The 19056-nt window shown below is 36.0% G+C and overlaps 1 protein-coding gene across 3 annotated transcripts in view; it reads right to left on the reverse strand.

Moving 5' to 3' along the window:
• Positions 1–3048: 3048 nt before the first annotated feature.
• Positions 3049–19056, reverse strand: part of LOC107152984 (X-linked inhibitor of apoptosis) — a 41785-nt gene continuing 25777 nt past the window's right edge. For 2 of the 3 annotated variants that reach the window (XM_015498502.2, XM_048797061.1), the window contains 2 exons: positions 15730–15930; positions 3049–7413 (listed from right to left, as the gene is read on the reverse strand). In XM_015498502.2, the coding sequence (XP_015353988.1) occupies positions 7220–7413; positions 15730–15930 (395 nt within the window). In that variant the 3' untranslated portion in view covers positions 3049–7219. Of the gene's footprint in view, positions 7414–14054; positions 14090–15729; positions 15931–19056 lie in introns of those variants that run through there. The other variant, XM_048797062.1, reaches the window with a different exon arrangement.

Consider the following 19056-nt stretch of genomic DNA (forward strand, 5'->3'; position numbering starts at 1 on the left):
CCGGTCCTGTCAGAGAAAGAACATTGCTCAGTATCTCACTGTACTCAATCCAAATATCACATCTCCTAGAATCTGAGAGATTCCTAAAGAAAGGGTGTTGAAGCAGATGCTGGAATAGATAATAAAATATCAAAGCAAATGATACAGAAAGACATGAGGTGGCAAAGCAGGATACACTGCAAAGAGTCCAGCACAGAAGCAGTGTCTCCATCTTACCTTGAAGCGGCTAGTGAAGAGCTCCAGGCGTGATGTCAGCTCTTGGTTGCTGTACAGCTCTTTCAGAGCCTTCAGGCACTTTAGACGGACTTCTCGGTGCTGTCGAGGAGAGACAAACAAGAAAGAAAACACGATTGATCACTCACCCCTACTGAGCCTCCACATGAGGACTTGCAGAGTCCTCATTCTGGACCTGGGTGCCCTCACGAAGAGGATTCTGAGATGAAAGAGAAAATGAACAGCTGTCTTCTTAAAATACAGAAGGATCTCAGAATTGAGCAATTGTGATGAAAAGGATCCACAGCTACCACTCTCACATGTGAGTTACTAATCTACCAGTAATTTTCTTGCTTTTTCTTAGTGAGTCTTTCTCCCTGTTACACCTTAGGGTTGAAGGCACGGTATCTCCTGGATGTGTCTTTTTCTCTTCAACCTTATCCTATGCTTCCTAGTACTGAGAAGTTTCAAGGTTCAGTGCCTTGATGGGCTGATCAATGCTCATCAGGTGAAATGTCTAAGTGGCAGGACCAAGAAAAGCTGAAGTGTCCTGGGCAGGGAAGATGATGAGGGGAACAGGAAAAGGGAGACTGATGTGACTCCTACCTTGTCATGCAGGGTCCAGCCAATGTATTTTAAATAGCTGTCAGTGAGGAAAGAGGTACTGTAGCTTTGCATCCAACACCCGATTTCCTCCATGCAGATAGCCCGGATCTCAGGAAGGATGTCCCTAGATGGAGATATAAACTGACTTCTGTAGTCTTCTCTCCAAACTCACTTTCAATCCTATCAGAAAACCCTATCTCACACAAACTAATTTTTTTGTCTTACTGTTTTATTTTCCTTAACACTAACCATACATACTAATGGAATTCAATGGGCTATTTCCATATATGCATACAGTGTGACTAAAGAATTTGTTTTCTTGATGAATGCCAGGTGCCATGGTCTTTCAATTTCCTTCCCAACGTAAACACAATAAATATAAAAGTAAATTCCTTTCTGTAACTAACCTATGAGATAACTGAACCAGCATGTACCATCTTGCTCACCACATCCCCTTTTAAAACTGATTTTGAAATTTCATTTAATTATTGGCTAACCTGTGTATATTTTAATTCTACTTCAAGAAAAGATTAAATCAGGAGCTCGGTTTGTGGCTCAGCAGTAGAGTACTTGCCTCGAACATGCAAGGCCCTGGGTTTGATCCTCAGCACCACATAAACATAAATAAATAAAATAAAGATGTTGTGTTCAACTACAACTAAAAAAAATATTAAAAAAAGAAAAGATTAAATCAGGTGAAAGGTTCTAGAAAAGCAGAAGCTGAAATCTAGATAAAGTGAGAAACTTTTAAGTACTACAAATACTTTAATATTAATTTTTGGAGTACTACAAATGTTTAATTTAATTCTACCAGTCTTTAAACAGTATAAAACTCCCCTGCCCTCAGAACAAACAATAGGGTGAGTTAGGAAAAGGCTTGCTGGGCCACACATATGCCTCAGAAAAGTTGCCTCTGGTTCTCTGCTCTTGTCCTTCCAAGTCTCCAACCTCAAAAAGATAACAGGCAGGGACAGAGCCAGACCTTGGGCAACATTGGACCAGAATACTCAGTAATGCCTTATCCTTTTATTTTCTCTCCCAGAAGAGCTTACAAAATCCTTTGTATGTGGGATAAACAAAATCTTACTAATTTAAAACATGCGTTGTAAAGAGTTTTTATTACAGCTGCCTTATTTCTGGGGCTAACTAAATATTTTGGGAATCTTACAGACTCCACAACCAAGGAATAGCTGCTTCAGTGAGAGGAGCCCATTAGCTCACCTGTACCGATGAACAAAGACACCCCTGAAGATGGCATTCATCATCCCCTCAATCTCTTCTTGATGCTCTTGGAGCTGGAGGATAAGGAGGAACAGATCAATCTTTCTTGTACCCCAAAAGCCTAAGGCTGCAAAAGTATAACTTCTACCTACTTCCTATTTATCACAGGACACAGTGTGAACCCCTGGTATCCTAAGTTTCCTTTTAGATCTTCTAATTCTAGAGGAAGCAATAAAATCAACTAATGCCTCAGAGGTTTCTCTGTGTCTAATAAAACACTATCTCCTCTATATATGATTATTTTTGCTATTCAGAAGCTCTAAGTGGTAGTTATGTTTTGATTAATAGTAATTCAGAAAATGCATCTTTACTAGGTGTGGTTTGATAAATGAAAAAGAACTAGCAAAAATCCGATTAGATATGTGGTTTTCAACTGGGCAATTATGTCCCCCAGAGGACATTTAGCAGTGTTTTAAGATTATTTCACTTGTTACAACTGGGGTGGGATAGAAGACAGAGATACTGCTAAACATCCTGCAAGGCCAGGACAGCCCCTCACCCCAACATCAACTGAATTAGGATTAGGTAAATGATAGATATCAAAAGCAGAATTATAAGCAGAAAGGGAACTTTGAGACAACTGACCCCACCTCTTCAATAAATCAACATATGGGGGAAAATGGGGGAAGGCTGATGTTAAATTTTAAAAGGTCTAAGAAACACCAGTCACCAAATACAATGCAAATTTCTCACTTAGACCCTGGCTTGAATTAACCAGATGTAAAAAGAATTTAGGGGGTACAAGTGTAGGAACTTTTTTTTTTTTTCATTTTAAAGAATAGTACTTTATTGAATAAGTTTTATTCACAGAAAAATAAGCTTTAATCTACAACAAATGCCAGATTATACAGCAAAAAGCAATTTTCTTAGTTTTCCATACTGATGGGAAGGTTCCTACTAAGTGAAAAAAAAGCCATAAAATTATATTCACAAATATAGTACTCTGTCTCAAAACATTTCACATGATTATTCACAATACTAATACAATATGAATCAGTCATTCTTGAGGTTAAGTATAACAGTAATAAAAAATGCAGAATCTAACAGAAATTATATCAAAGCCTTTGTTACATCAAATCAAAAATGCAAATTTGTTACTAAGTACAAACAAAATGGCAAAATATACTTGTATAGTAATTTTAAATGTTACATTAATGATACATAATAAACGTAGTAAATGCCAAAAATCTGTATGCATATCTGCAAATGTCAGGCTTCAAAATACAATCTTACCAACCAAACATTAATGTAGTATTGTTTAATTTGAAAACATATATATTTAAGATTGTCCTATGTATCAGTTATAAAGTGTCAATTAATATTTAGTGAAAATTAGGGCATAGCAGAAAGAATAGTTTGAAAAATAAACATTTGAGACCTCCCATCCCAGGACAAGTAGCTTTGGTGAATTTCTCACCTTCAAACTATGTCCCAGTCAGGGCTCTGCCACTGATTAGCTATGTAGCTTTGAACAAATTACCTCTCCTCTGAGTCTCAGTTGCTTCACCTGCGAAATGAGGGGGACGTCTCTAAAATCACTTCGAACCCTGACATTATGACTTTATTATACCAAGAAAGAAATCTACATTGTGTTAAGTGTATAAGGTTCAAATTGAAATGGATTATTAGGGTGAGAATAAGTCAATTGTTTCTACTAGGAAAGCTCAACTGAATTTAATATTTTTTTTTCAAAATACTTTAAAATAATTTAGATATTTAAAGGGTTTGATGACCTATTATTTCAGTTTACATCTACACTATAAGAAACAAAAAAAGGACAAGAAACAGTTACTGAAAGAGTTACCATGTAAGATTTTTTTCTAAGTTTTAGTTCAAATATCTTATTCAGGGCAAACCTGCAGAGGGGTAAAAGGGTGTTAGGACAGGAATTAATGTAGCAGATGCTTTTACAGATATGGTCTCCTTGAACTCTCATGACCTTAGAAGACAGGTATTATTCTCATTTTATAGATGAAGAAATGGCTACCTTTTTTTTTTAAAAAAAAGACCAATTTGACTAAAAATAGCTATATCTACCAAACAATTCCTTCCCATTCTAATGGCAAGGACACAACTTATCCAATTTATTCTACCCTCATTCCACCCCCTTCTCATTTGACATGTAAGAAATCAGAAATAAAACCATAATTTGGATCTAAAGGGAACAATGTATACAACTAATGCTGGGGTGGTATAGTTTCCTTTCCGAGGGTTCAAAACACATATTTTATCCACTAAAATGGAAACAGAAAAAAAAAAAAAAAAACTACTAAAATTTAAATAACAAAAATAACAAAATATCAAAATACACATGGCCAAATAATATTATATACACTCACTACACTCACCCCACCCAATCTCAGTCCCTAACCAAAGGGAGGGGAAAAAAAAAACAAATCTAGCAGGAAAGGCAATATAAAGCCACTAATTAATAAACTGGAATTTATTTTACAAATGTTAAACTCATTTCTTAGAAATTAAGCCAAGTTTTTGATCAGGACACTAAATTATTACAAATGAAGATGCCTATTTATTACAAATAACTTCAACCTTTACATGACTAAAATGTAGTAAAATAGGTGGTGACTTGAAAAATCCCAGAGTGAATGTTGCACAGAAAACAAACATCTACATGTAGATACTGAGAACTCTGTGTGTGTGTGTGTGTGGGGGATATTTAGATCTGGTTGTATTTTTGACCTTGCAAGTGACAAATTTTTGTACAATTAGATGGAAAGGAACCAGTGCTTTTTGTGATGCGGATAGAGACAAACTCTGGTAAGTCTCCAAAAATTTGATTAGAAGCTGGAGTGCTGAGTGATTTTAAGAACCTGAAGGAACAGCATTTCTAAACAATTCTTAAAATAAACTTGTTAGCCACCTCAGCTTCATGCATTAAATTTCACAACTCATGGAGAGACAGGAAAAAAAAAAGAGGTCTTGCTTAACTCTAAACACAAATTTTAAAAGCAGAGTTATAATGAACTGAGGCTCCTAGAACAGGAAAAGCCTTATGTTAAAACAATTTAGTCCTTGACTAACATCTAGATTGAGCTACCTACATGACTTGGAGCTTAAGTGTCCTGGAAAACATGTTTCAAAAACTTTAACACTTTTCTCCCCTGTTGAATGCTTTAAACGTACATTTAAATTCAAAGCTTAGACTATACAGATCTAATTTAACTTAATGACTATATCATCAAACCTAAGTAGAAGATAGTACAAAGAAGAATAACTGAGAATTTATATAATAAAACAGAAATAGGGCAGTCATTACTTAATTCTTAAAGTTCTTATTTTAATTTTCAATGCTTTAAATGAATATCACTTAACATAGTAGTGAACAGAGGTTTGGAGACTATAACAATACTTTCTCTTAGAAAATACAATGAAAATATATATCTTTAATAGTTTCACTCTCAAACTAATCTCTGCATTAAAATGCCTCACTTCCCTCTATAATAGGTCTGTCATGATCATCTTATAATGTAAATCCTGGGTGTTCTATGAAGAATTTTAAAACTTTCATTTTTTACCTATACTGACTCTTATTCAAGTTCTTAAAAATATTTTTAAACAACTATTCTTCTCGTCAGTATTTTATAATTTCCAAGAGTTAGAATTTCAAGAGAACATTTTTTAAGATGAAACATCTACTACTATTACTAGTCAAGAAAACAACAAAAAAAATTAGGTAAAGACTAACATTTTGTCCTATATACATCTTAATCATCCTAACAGTAAAAACTCACATGAAACTTTAAGATACAAGATGATATGGAAACCTCAACATGGAAAGCTGTCACTATAACTACAAGCAGTGTACAAACATGCTTCTACTTTTACCTACAAAAGCTGACAGATGTTTAAAATACTGGGTTAACAAAGAATCTTTTAGTAAAGTGACTTAGGCAGGCTTAAACTAGCAAGGATTAAGGATGAATCCTTACTAATTAATTGGAAGATCTGAGACATATTTTATATTTCATTTTACAAAATCAGAAATATTTATTTTGAAACAAGATAAGAAGACATGGTCTGCCTGTCAGAAAACTACCACTCAGAAATATTTTTCATCCACAAGGCAGGTAAAACATAAAAACATTTAAATTTTACATTGGCACCAAAATGGTTAACTGCTCCGCCTTCTTGGATTAGAAAAACTAAAGCTGAGTGATAAGTAGTTTTGCAGGCGTTTGAACATGCCTAAGCCTTTAAATCAGTAAAATACTTTCTAAAAATTCTGATTACAAAAGTAATACATACTTATAAAAATTCAAAACAGAACAAAATGAAAAAAAATAGAAAGTGAAGGGCCCCTAAAAACCCCTTTGGGACCCAACCCCCCACCCCTCAAGAAAAAAACACATTTAACAGTTTGGTACATCTTTCCAAATCTTTTGTTCTGTACAGATACAAAATATGCACACCTTGATTTGGCTCAGACTATACATAGTGTTTTGCCATGTGCATTTTATACTTAATATATCTTTGACATCTTTCCATGTCAGTACATGTTGGTTAGATGGTGTTCTGTTATTAAATAACCTTTTAGAAATGGCAAAACCACTTTAAAAAAATAATTCCCACAAATGTTATAATTTTAAAAGAAAATGGACAGAATCCTAAAACACCAAAGACAAACATCTAAATATAATCTCTATCTTTCCACCAGTGTGGAACAGCTCATTCCTTTTTCACACAAAACAAATTATGTGATTGGGGAGATTAACTCTAATCTCCACATTTATACAGAATGCTCCATTTGTTAAGCCTATCTGAAAAGAATGAAAAATTTGGATGATTAATTCACTTACACTTAGAAACTAAGTCAGTGTACTACAAATATACACTGTGATAAGTTTTAATATAATGCTCCTTAGTCTAGGGTTTCAACTGAATAACGATTTAAAAAAACTGGACAAATCATACAGCTAATAACCTGAAAGATCCAGATATTCAAAGTTTAGGTTGCCAACTAAAACACTGCTGTTAACATTTTTTCTTACTTGGTAAGCAAATGCTAATGGAATTCAATGCTGATTACTTAAAGTTCCTTCACATCACATATTCAATCAGGGTAATAAGAAGAACATAACATGCCCACTTCGGAGTTAGATTAAGACATAAAAATCTTTTGCTTGAAAGTAATGACTGTGTAGCACATGGGACATTTGTCAACAGCTTCAGCACATTGTTTACAAGTGACCAGATGTCCGCAAGGAATAAAAACTACAGCAATATTTCTATCCATACAGATTTTGCAAAGCTTCTCCTCTTGCAGGCGCCTTAGCTGCTCTTCAGTACTAATCTCTGCACAAAGAGAAAATAAATATACAAATTTTAGACTTTCTTAGTTGTTTAAATTCAGTGAACATTTATTGAACCCCTACTGTGTTCTAGACACGCAAGTGCTGAGAGATATCAGGATGACTCACACACGGCATGTGTTCTTAAATAGCTTGCATGCTAGTGGGAGAGGATGTGAGATGAGGCTATAGAGGTAAGCACAAAGTACAAAGTGATAAGTGCTATAATAAAGTTACGTACAAAGTGCTCTGGGACAAGATGAACAAGTTCTATTCAGGCTAGTTGGCAAAGGATTCATGGGAGGGTGGGGGGAGGAGAGCAGAGGAATGCCATTTATGCATGGGCAGCAATTTGCCATGCAGAAAAGAAAAAGTTAGGTAAAAGTAGCAGCATATGAAAAGGCCATAGCATCCCAGAAAGGAATGGATTTGAGGGACACTTCTGCAGTGGGAATTCCAGCTACTCCAGAGGTTGAGGCAGGAGGACCTCAAGTTTGAAGCTAGCCGAAGCCAGCCTTGGCAGTTTACTGAGATCCTGTCTCAAAATAAAATAAAAAAGGGTGAGGCATGGAAATCAGTCATAGAGTATCCCTGGGTTCGACCTCCAGTATGAGAAAAACACACAACAAAAGAGGCATGAGTTTGGGATTTTCTGATATTTTTGAGGTGTTTATAGTACAAATAAAGAGTCAAAAACTTTGTGTGTGTGTGGTACTGGGGATTGAACCCAGAGGTACTAAACCACTGGGCCATATTCCCCAGCACTTAGGTTTTTCTTTTGAGACAGGGTTTCGCTAAGTTTCTTTGGGCCTTGCTAATTTGCTGAGGCTAGCATTAAACTTGCAGTCTTTCTGCCTCAGCCTCCAGAGATGCTGGAATTATGGGCATGCACCACCATGCCCAGCAGAGAGTCAAATCTTGAAATCAGGGCCACACTGAGATCTGGGTGTCATCAGCATAAGTGAAGTACTTGCTTAATTTAGCTTTTCTCAAAATAGGTTTTGTGAAATGCTAACAAATATGCCACAAAAATGCATTTTGTGGTCATATATAATTATAACAACAGCAGCAGCAGCAGTCAACAGTAATAGATACTATGCGCTAGGTACTATTCCAAATGCATTACATATTTTAACTATCTTTTAATCACTGTATACAAATGGTTTCCAAATCTGACCTCAAATGAGAATTACTTGGGGCTTTTTTCTTTTTTGTGGTGCTGGAAATCAACCCAGGGCCTTGTGCTTGCTAGACAAGTGTCCTACCATTGAGCCACATACCCAGTCCCTGAGGCATTTTTAAAATTTATTGATTGATTGATGGATTGATCGATTGATTGATTGTACTGAGGACTGAACTCAGGGGCACCTAACCACTGAGCCACACCCCTAATCCATTTTCTTTTTTATTATGACAGGGTCTTACTAAGTTGCTTAGGGCCTCACTAAATTGCTGAGGCTGACTTTGAACCCACAATCCTCTTGCCTCAACCTCCTGAGCTGCAGGGATTACAGGTGTGTGCCATTGTGCCCAGCCCCTGGGGCATTTTTAAATAACAGATTCCTGGGCTCCAATCACTGGGTCTACAATTCTTGAGGTTAGGCAAAACAGCATTTGAGAACCACTGTCATCAAGTGCCGTATAGTACAGAATAGTATATGACCCATCTTGGAAATATACAACACAATTCCTTATTTAAGGGAGCTTCTTTTTCATGACATCCCTTCTAACATCCTGTGGAACACTTCTGAAAACATGTTTGAAAACATATTAGTTAAATTTTATTCAACAAATACTTACTGAACACTTAATTAGCTTCTAGGCACTAGAGATACAATTAACAAATATACAGATTTCAGATCCCCAAAAGTTAATAGATCAGTCAGGAACACAAGTAAACAGGAAATTACAATTTGCCATGATAACAAAGGTAATTACAATGTGTTATGAAGAGCACAGGAAGGGTGTGTGCGCATGTGCGTGTATGCATGCACGCATAAAGGAAAGCCTCCTGGAGGAAATTATACTTAATCTAGGTCCTAAAGGATTAGCAAGAGAAGATCTTGGAGGCCAGGGGCAGTGGGAGAATGGTGTTCTGGGCAAGAGAAATGGCAGAAGCAAGCTCAAGGGCAGAACAGAACATGGCCTATACGCTCACAGGTAAAGCATGAGCAAGGAACCAAAGGAGAAAATAGCATCAGATGAGGCTACAGAAGGTTAGAAATAGCTTGATCATGAAAGCTTTGGCAATCCATGTAAAGGAATTTGGACTTGATCCTGAGGGCCTTGGGAACTGGTGAAGGGTTTTAAACTGGAGAAAGATAGGATCACATTTGTGCTTCAGAGAGCTTTCTCTGACTAGAGGGTAGAGGAAAGGATTTAATATCTTTTTTTTTTTTTAGTAGGGAGTACTGGGGATTGAACCTAGGGTTGCTTTACCACTCAGCAACATACCCAGCCCTTTTCATTTTTTTAAAATTAATTTATTTTTTATTTCTATTTTTTTTATTGGTTGTTCAAAACATTACAAAGCTCGTGATATATCATCTTTCATACATTTGACTCAATTGGGTTATGAACTCCCATTTTTACCCCAAATACAAATTGCAGAATCACATCGGTTACACACTCACATTTTTACATAATGGCATATTAGTGACTGTTGTGTTCTGCTACCTTTCCTATCCCCTACTATCCCCCCTCCCCTAGCCTCCCATCTTCCCTCTCTACCTCATCTGCTGTTGTTCAATTCTCTCCCTTGTTTCCCCCCCTTTTCCTCTCACAACCTCTTATAGGTAATTTTGTGTAATATTGAGTCTCCTACCATTTCCATATGCTTTCCCTTCTCTCTCCCTTTCTCTCCCCCCACTCGTCTTTGTTTAATGTTAACCTTTTCAATTTTTATTGCTAGGTTATTTTAGGGCTTTGCTAAAGTACTAAGGCTGGCCTTGAAGTTGTGATCCTCCTCCTTCAGCCTCCAAAGTCACTGGGATGATAGGCATGTGCCACCATACCTGGCTTAATATCCTTCTTAAAAAGCAACCTTTTGGGGGGCTAGGGTTGTGGCTCAGTGGTAAAGCGCTCACCTAGCACATGTGAGGCCCTGGGTTTAATCCTCAGCACCACATAAAAATAAATAAAATAAAAGTATTGACAACTACAACTAAAAAATAAATATTTTTTAAAAAGCAACCTTTTGGGCATAATGGATGACACAGTTCAGGAGTACTGGCATGTGGAAGCCCTGTATTCAATCCCCAGCACAAAGCCAAAAAGAAAAGTTTCTGGGGCTGAAGTTGTACCTCAGTGGTGGAGTGCTTGCCTTGTACATATGAGCCACTGGGTTTGATCCTCAGCACCACATAAAAATAAATAAAGGTACTGTGTCCATCTACTGCTAAAAATATTTTTTTAAAAAAAGTTTCTGGAGATTGGCTGCACAATGTGAATGCACTTAACACTACTGAACTATACATTTAAAATGGTTAAGATGGTAATTTTACAAATAAAAAAATAAAAATAAATACATTTAAAAAATTTAAAAATCGTTTACAAATAAAAAACAGATGACAATTTTTTGGCAAAGTTGCAGTGGAATTCAGGATTGTGAATGCTATGCAAGTGCTCTATACTGTATTATATTCATAGATCTATGATGGTAAATTTTATGTATAACTTGTCACAATTAAGTAACAAAACAAGACAACCCTCAAAAACATCAGACCAATCTGCATTCTTCTCCCAACTATCTGTGTCATCTTCAGCAACAGCTCATCTGGCACTTCAAGTTTCTCACTTAAGTAATGAAAAGTGTGACTTCTTTTTTTTTTTTTGTATTGGGGTTTGAACCCAGGGGTATTCTACCACTGAACTACATCCCCAGCCCTTTTTATTTTGAGACAGGGTCTAAGTTTTCCAGACTGGCATTAAACAGCCCTTTTCTAGATCAGGAGGTTCTGGGTACAAGAGCAATAAAGTCAATATCTAGACAACTTTTGATGTTATTTGCTAATATGTTTACTACCTTATTTTATACCTCTTCTAAAATATATTAATGTTATTCATTTTACTATTAGAGCAGATCCATGTGGAAAGATAGGTAAGAAATGAATACGACTTGACTCTGATATTATGTATAGTAATACTTATGTAGATAAGGATTAAAACAAGTGGGTTAGCGTACTAAGTTAAGTGCTTTATCTCACACTGTGCAATTTATTTATTTATTTATTTTTGGTGCTGGGGATTGAACTCAGAAGCTCTTTACCATTGAGTCACATCCCCAGCCCTTTTAAATTTTTTTTAAAATTTATTTTGAGACAGGCTCTCACTGAGTTCCTGAGGCTGGGGGGCCTCAAACTTGTGATCCTCCTGCCTCAGCCTTACAAGTTGCTGGGATTACACACTTGTGCCACCACACCTGGCATGATTTTTTAAAAAAAGGCACTGACTTGGTACTATTTTTACATGATAGTTTAGTGGGGTATTCTCTGCCACACAATCATTGTGGGAAAAGCTAGCACTGAATCTAGGATGTCTCAGTAAGAGATAGTATACACTTTTTATAATAACTTGCCTGCTTGACTTCAATTAGACCCACCTCTTTTTAAAAAAATAATTATCTGCCTCTCAATTTAGTGGACTAAGGAGAAATGGACCCAGGAATTCCAACCCTGCCTGCCCCCCCAGAGCTGTCATTTGCTTAAGCCTTCCTTCCCACACCATCCTAGTTTGTAGTCTTAATGATAATAAGAACCCCACTGACTCCTGCTGGACAGAGAAAATATACTCCCCAATTCATTCTGACCCTTCTCTTCCAATTGCAACCCACTAAATACTTCTGTTGCAGACATTGTCTGCAACAGAGGTAAGTATAAAGACTTATACTTACTTAAGCTTGAGTTGTATTTAAGATGTAGGGAGGTGCTGGGGTTGTGGCTCAGTGATAGAGCGGTTGCCTCACATGTATGAGGCACTGGGTTGGATCCTCAACACCATATAAAAATAAATAAAAATGAAGATATTGTGTCCATCTACAACTAAAAATAGTTTTAAAATGTAGGGGGAAATGACAATCATTTGTAGTTCTATTACGGTAAAAAGATGACCAAGTAAATAGTTTATTTTACTATCACTGGAATAAATGAAGTTTGTATAAGTTTAAATAAATGCATCTTCAAGGAAAAAGTAGTGGGATTTCTGTTAAATCTTTTATATCAACTGATATCATTTTATTTACATCATCATCATTAGTAGCAGTATTTGCAGTGCTAGGAACTGAACCTAGGGGTACTTTTACCACTGAGCTTTATCAGTAGCCTTTTTTTTTCTTCAAATTTTATTTTGAGATAAAGCCTTGATCTTGCTATCCTCCTGCCTCAGCCTTCTAAATGCCTGGGTTTAGTGTGCCCAACTGGCCATTAATGATATTTAAAACTATGTCAGTTAGTCCACTGTGGTGGTACACACTTGCAAATTCAAGGCCAGCCTTAGCAATTTAGCAAGAGCCTCAGCAACTTAAGGGACTAGGGATGTAGCTCAGTGGTAAAGTACCCCTGGTGGTTCAATCCACAATAACCCCCTCCAAAAATATATACATATATATACATAAAATATATATGTATATATATGATAAATGTTCATACTGTTTCATGACTCATGTAGTTATATGATAAATGTTCATACTGTTTCATGAACTCATGTAGTTATATGATAAATGTTCATACTGTTTCATGACTCATGTAGTTATCTGAATAATGTTTCAAGAGCATTCAAAATAACAAAGATCAAAAAGTCTTTAACGTGTCAAAGTCAATTTTTAGGTTTATTACAACTAAAAGAATTTTAATCTTTTGGAGGAAGATGGTCAAGAGCTTCATAAACATGATTATAAATAAAGTACCTAAAAGTCCATTCAGTTTGAAACCTTTTCTTTAATCTTCACTGTTGCTGGCAAGTACTATAGTTTCCATTACCTTAAATGAAAACTAATATTTTTTATCCTTTTCTTAAAAAGTAGGTTAAATGCATTTATTCTACATTATTTACTACACTTCCTATATATGATTTATAGTATTAGGGTGCCATTTATTCAAAGTTTATTTAATAAAATGACCCCTTCATATTTTCATATACAAAAGTTATAAAACAATCTAAAACCAAACTATTTCAACTACAAAACTTATAGATTCTACACACAATGATGTTAGCCTCTGTTGTTCTTTGTCTCGAATAGAATATAAATTCATTTTAATTAATAAATCAATGAATCTTATGGAGATTCTGATTAGAACAAGTCAATTGTGAAAATATCTTAAAATGGGAATGGTTGGGGGTGTGGCTCACTGGTAGAGCACTTTACTATAGTGCCCAAGGTCCTGGGTTCAATCCCCAGCATCATGAAAAAAGGGGTGGTGGAGGGATAAAACCAACTGGTTTCAGATGATGTGATGAAATTACTGTTAATTTCATCTAAGTGTGATAACAGTATGTTACAGCCAGGCATGGTGGTGCACAACTAAATTCCCAGCAGCTTGAGAGGCTGAAGCAGGAGAATTGCAAGTTCAAAGGCAGCTTCAGCAACTTACCAAGCCCCTAAGCAACTTTGTGAGACCCCATCTCAAAAAAAAAAATAAAAAGGGCTGGGATGTTGGTCAGTAATTAAGCACTGGGTTCAATCCCTGGTTCAAAAACAAAAAAAAAAAAGGTATACTTGTTAAAGCCCTAATCTTTAATTGTAATGGTATTTGCAAAGTACAGTCATATACTACAGAAATACATTTCAGACAAGGGACCACATATCTAGTAGTGGTTGTAACGGAGTTGAAAAATTCCTATTTTCTAGAGACATCTCAGCCATCCTAACGTGCAAGCACAATATATTACACTCATGTGTTTGTGGTGATGTAATATAAACCAACCTGCTTAGTTGCTATTCATATGAAAGTATAGCATACACAATTAGTCACAGTACATAATACTTGATAACTTTTTTCATTATTTTAGGATGTATTCCTTTTACTTATAAAAATGTTTCATAAGGGGCTGGGGTTGTGGCTCAGCAATAGAGTGCTCGCCTAGCATGGGTGAGGCCCTGGGTTCGGTCCTCAGCACCACATAAAAATAAATACATAAAATAAAAGTATTGTGTCCAACTACAACTAAAAAATACTATTTTTAAAAAGAGAGAGAGCAGAGAGAGAGAGAGAGAGAGAGAGAGAGAATTTTTTAATATTTATTTTTCAGTTTTCGGTGGACACAACATCTTTATTTTATTTTTATGTGGTGCTGAGGATCGAACCCAGCGCCCCACGGATGCCAGGTGAGCGCGTTACTGCTTGAGCCACATCCCCAGCCCCCTAAAAAATATTTTTAAAAAATGTTTCATAAAACAGTTTGGCATGTCAAACCCAAAGCAACCTCATATCAAACATTTCATATTTACCAAATCTCTTGATTGCATTAGTCAGCCATGTTGAGTGACTGACCTATACCATGTAGGTTTATATAAGTATATGCCTTCATGTTTGCAAAATGAGACTGCCTAAAAATATATTTCTCAGACTATATTCTCACTGTTAAGCAATGCATTACTATAATTAAGTTTAGATGAGGTCACGAAGGTAAGAGCCTCCTGATGGGATTAATGTCCTTTTAAGTAGAGGAAGAAAGACTAGAGCATTTATGCACCACTCCGAACCCCTAACTGCCATGTGAGGACACAGAGGGAAGACAGCCATCTTCAGGGCCCTCATGGGGAACTGGTCTCCTTGATTTTCGACTTCCTAGCTTCCAGAAATGTGTGAAACAAATACCTGTTGTTTAAGTCACTCTGTGATATTTTGTTACAGAAGACTAAGCCAAGTAATAGACACAGTAAAAGTTACATTTAAAAACCATCCTTATCTGTTGGATATATATTGAAGTATTTATAGATCATGATATATAGGCTGTCTGGCATTTACTTTGAAGTACTGTAGCAAAAAAAAAGTTGTGGAAAATATGCAACAAAATTGGAAAAGTGGTGATGGATACATGAAGGTTCATTACACTGTTATCTTCACTTTTGGTATATTTGAAATTTTTCATAACAAGAGATTAATTTAGTGAGGCTTTAAGCAACTTAGTGAGACACTGTCTCAAAAAAAAAAAGGGCTGGGGATGTAGCTCAGTGGTAAATTGCCCCTGGGTTAAATCCACAGTGACCCCCTATGCTAAAGGGGATGTGGGGGGGGGGGATGAATGAGCTAGAATCATATGAGATACTAAACAAAACTTAGTGGTTAGGTTTTTCTTGCTTTTTAAAAACAGCCATTCATACCTTTCTGCAATGACGTTTGACTTGATTCATCTTGTGTATTTTCTTTCTGAGCACTCACTAGATCTGCAATCAGAACCTCAAGTGATATATAGTTGCTCCCAGACGTCTGAATTTTTTCCTCCATTATTTTCTTAATGTCCCTAAAACTGAATCCCATTCGTATGGCTTCTTGTACCATAGAATTCTGGAAGATGGTATCATCTGAAATGAAAATTGGGAGGAAAAACAATAGAATTAAAATAAATATTATTACTTTTTTGTATTATTATTGGTTTTTTGTGGTACTGGGGATTGAACCTAGGGCCTTGTGCATGTGAGGCACTCTACCAACTGAGCTATATCCCCAGCTCCCAAAATAAATATTATTAAAACAACCCAATAGTAAATTAGTTTAAAAAACTGAACAGCAAGCAACCAGGTGCAGTGGCACACACCTGTAATCCCAGTAGTTTGGGAGGCTGAGGTAGGAGGATCATGAGTTCAAAGCCAGCCTCAGCAACAGCGAGGTGCTAAGCAACTCAGTGAGACCCTATCTCTAAATAAAATACAGATATAGGGCTGGGGATGTGCTCAGTGACTGAGTGCTCTGAGTTCAATCCCCGGTACCAAAAATAATAATAATAAAAAAAATTAAACAGCAAGCAAAAAATAAAACCAACCAACCAACCCCAAACCATTAAACCAAAGCTGCTTTGGAAGGAAAATTTTTCTGAAATATTCAGGCACTGAAGCATCACTTTCAGAATCTTATTAAAAAATTAACTGTAAATGCAGTAAGTTTTTTAACACTATGGATTATTCAAGTTGAGGGTTTTAAAGACAGTGATAGGAGCCAGGAGCAGTGGAACATGCCTGTCATCCCAGAGGCTCGGGAGGCTGAGGCAGGAGGATTGAAAGTTCAAAGCCAGCCTCAGAAATTTAGTGAGGCCCTAAGCAATGCAGTGCTCAAAATAAAATACAAATAAAGGGCTGGGGATGTGGCTCAGTGGTTAAGTGCCCCTCCTAGGTTCCAAGAAAAGAGGACAGTGATAAGGCCGGGAATGTAGTTCAATGGTAGAGTGCTTGCCTAGCATCAGTGAGGCCCTGGGTTCCATCCCTAGCATGACAAAACAAAAACAAAATATTAAAATACAACAGTGTAAAAGAAGGCAAACAGGTAAGAAAAGTGTTTTGCAAAGCTGAATATTTTTCAAATAAGTTGTACAAATTAACCAAAGGTACTTAAAAAGTAGATATTATTGCTGAGTCATTACCAATGTTTTTTTTTTTAAAGTCATGGAAAATTGGGGAAGTCCCAGTCTGTGACATCAAATGTCTGTTTGCTAGGTGTCAGAGTTAGTTTCTATCTAAGGGGGTTAGATTACATAAGACAAGAAAGTAAATGGAAATTCACTGTTCTAATACTCAAAGTAGAATACAGCATATATAGGGCAATCCTTAGGGAGGAGAACTGCAGCTGGGCACAGAGATACATGCCTATAATGCAATTTATAGACAGACAAATTTCAAGTTCAATGCTAGCTTTGGCAACTTAGTGAGATCCTGACTCAAAATAAAAAAATAAAAATAAAAAGGGCTGGGGATGTAGCTCAGTGGAAGAATGCCCCTGGGTTTGCAATTCCCACTACTGGAGAGAGAGAGAGAGAGAGAAAGAGAGGACAGTTGTATTGACTCATCAATTCTACTCCTGGTTATTAGAAACCAGTACTTATCTCTGCCAAAGAAATGCACATGAATATTCATAACACTATTATTTATAATAACCCCAAACTGGGAATAATTCAAATGTCCATCATCAGGTAAATGAATAAAATTTGGTATATTAAAATACAACATAGAATAAAAAAGAACAAACTATTGCCACGAACAACACGGATGAATCTCATAGATACAGAAAGCAAAATTCATCAAAATGATGAACCAGACATAAGAGTATATACTAAGAAGTTCAAAACTGAACTATGGTAATAGGGAAAATTAATTTATGGTTATAGAAGCCAGAATATAACTTGTGGGTGGATACTGAATGGGAAGCAGCCTGAAGGATCTTTCTGGGACAGAAGAAATGCTCTATATCTTGATCTACATGATGGTTACACAGTATATATACATGTTAAATTTGAGTTGAAAATTTACGATTAGTATACTTTAAAGCATTTTACTGTCTGTATATTATACCTCAATAAATATTTATTTAATTGTTTGCAGTGATAGGGATTGAACCCAGGTCTTTGTGCATACTAGGCAAGTGCTGGTACCATTGAGTCACAAATACTAATGCATTTAGTATTTTTATTCATTCAATGACTCTTTTCATATTTCTGTGGAGCAGAAAATATGCAATGGTTAAATACAACATCAAAAGTATAAGCAACAAGCTAGGAATAATGGTATATTCCTGTAATCCCAGACATGGGAAGCTGAGATAGAAGACTGTAAGTTTGAGGCCAGTGTTGGCAACTCAAAATAAAAAAAAAAGTGCTGGGGATATAGCTCAGTTGTAAAGTGCCCTTGGGTTCAATCTCCAGTATTCCCCACCCTAAAAAAGCATAAGCAAGAAAAGGAAAAATTGGACTTCATCAAAATTAAACACTTTGTACATTGTACTTCTAAGGATACCAACAAGAAAATGAAAAACAACCTACAGAATGAGAGAAAATATTTCAAAATCATAAATCTGGAAAATACACACACATACATATAAAGAATTATAATATATAATTAGTTCTTAGAGTTCAATAATAAAAAGACAACCTAACTAAAAAAGGTCAAAGGAGATGAACAGACATTTCTCTAAAGAAGATTTTACAAAGAACCAATAAACACAAGAAAAGATATTCAACATCAATGGCTATGGAGGAAGAGCAAAACAAAACCCAGTACCACATCAACCTGATAGAATGGCTATAAAAAAGAGGACAGACAATAACAAATGTTAGCAAAGATGTGGAGAACTGGAACTCTTACACACTGCTGGTAGAAATGTTAAAGGATGTAGCCACTTTGGAAAACTTTATGGTAGTTCATTATAAGGTTAAACATAGTACTGCGTGAGTGGTGCATGTCTGTAATCCAAGCGACTTGAGAGGCTGAGGTAGAAGGATCTCAAGTTCAAAGCACCTCAGCAATTTAGTGAGACCCTTAGCAACTTAAAAGAACCTTTCTCAGAATAAAAAAAATTAAGGTATTATCTATACAATGAAATATTTTTCACCACAAAATATAATGAAGAATGAAGTACTCATATATGCTACAACATGGATGACACCTGTGACCACATATTGCATGATTCTATTTACATTAAATTTTCAAAATAGGAAAAATCAT

Source organism: Marmota marmota, unplaced genomic scaffold, assembly GCF_001458135.2.
Source record: "Marmota marmota marmota unplaced genomic scaffold, marMar, whole genome shotgun sequence".
NCBI classification, from domain to species: Eukaryota; Metazoa; Chordata; class Mammalia; order Rodentia; family Sciuridae; genus Marmota; species Marmota marmota.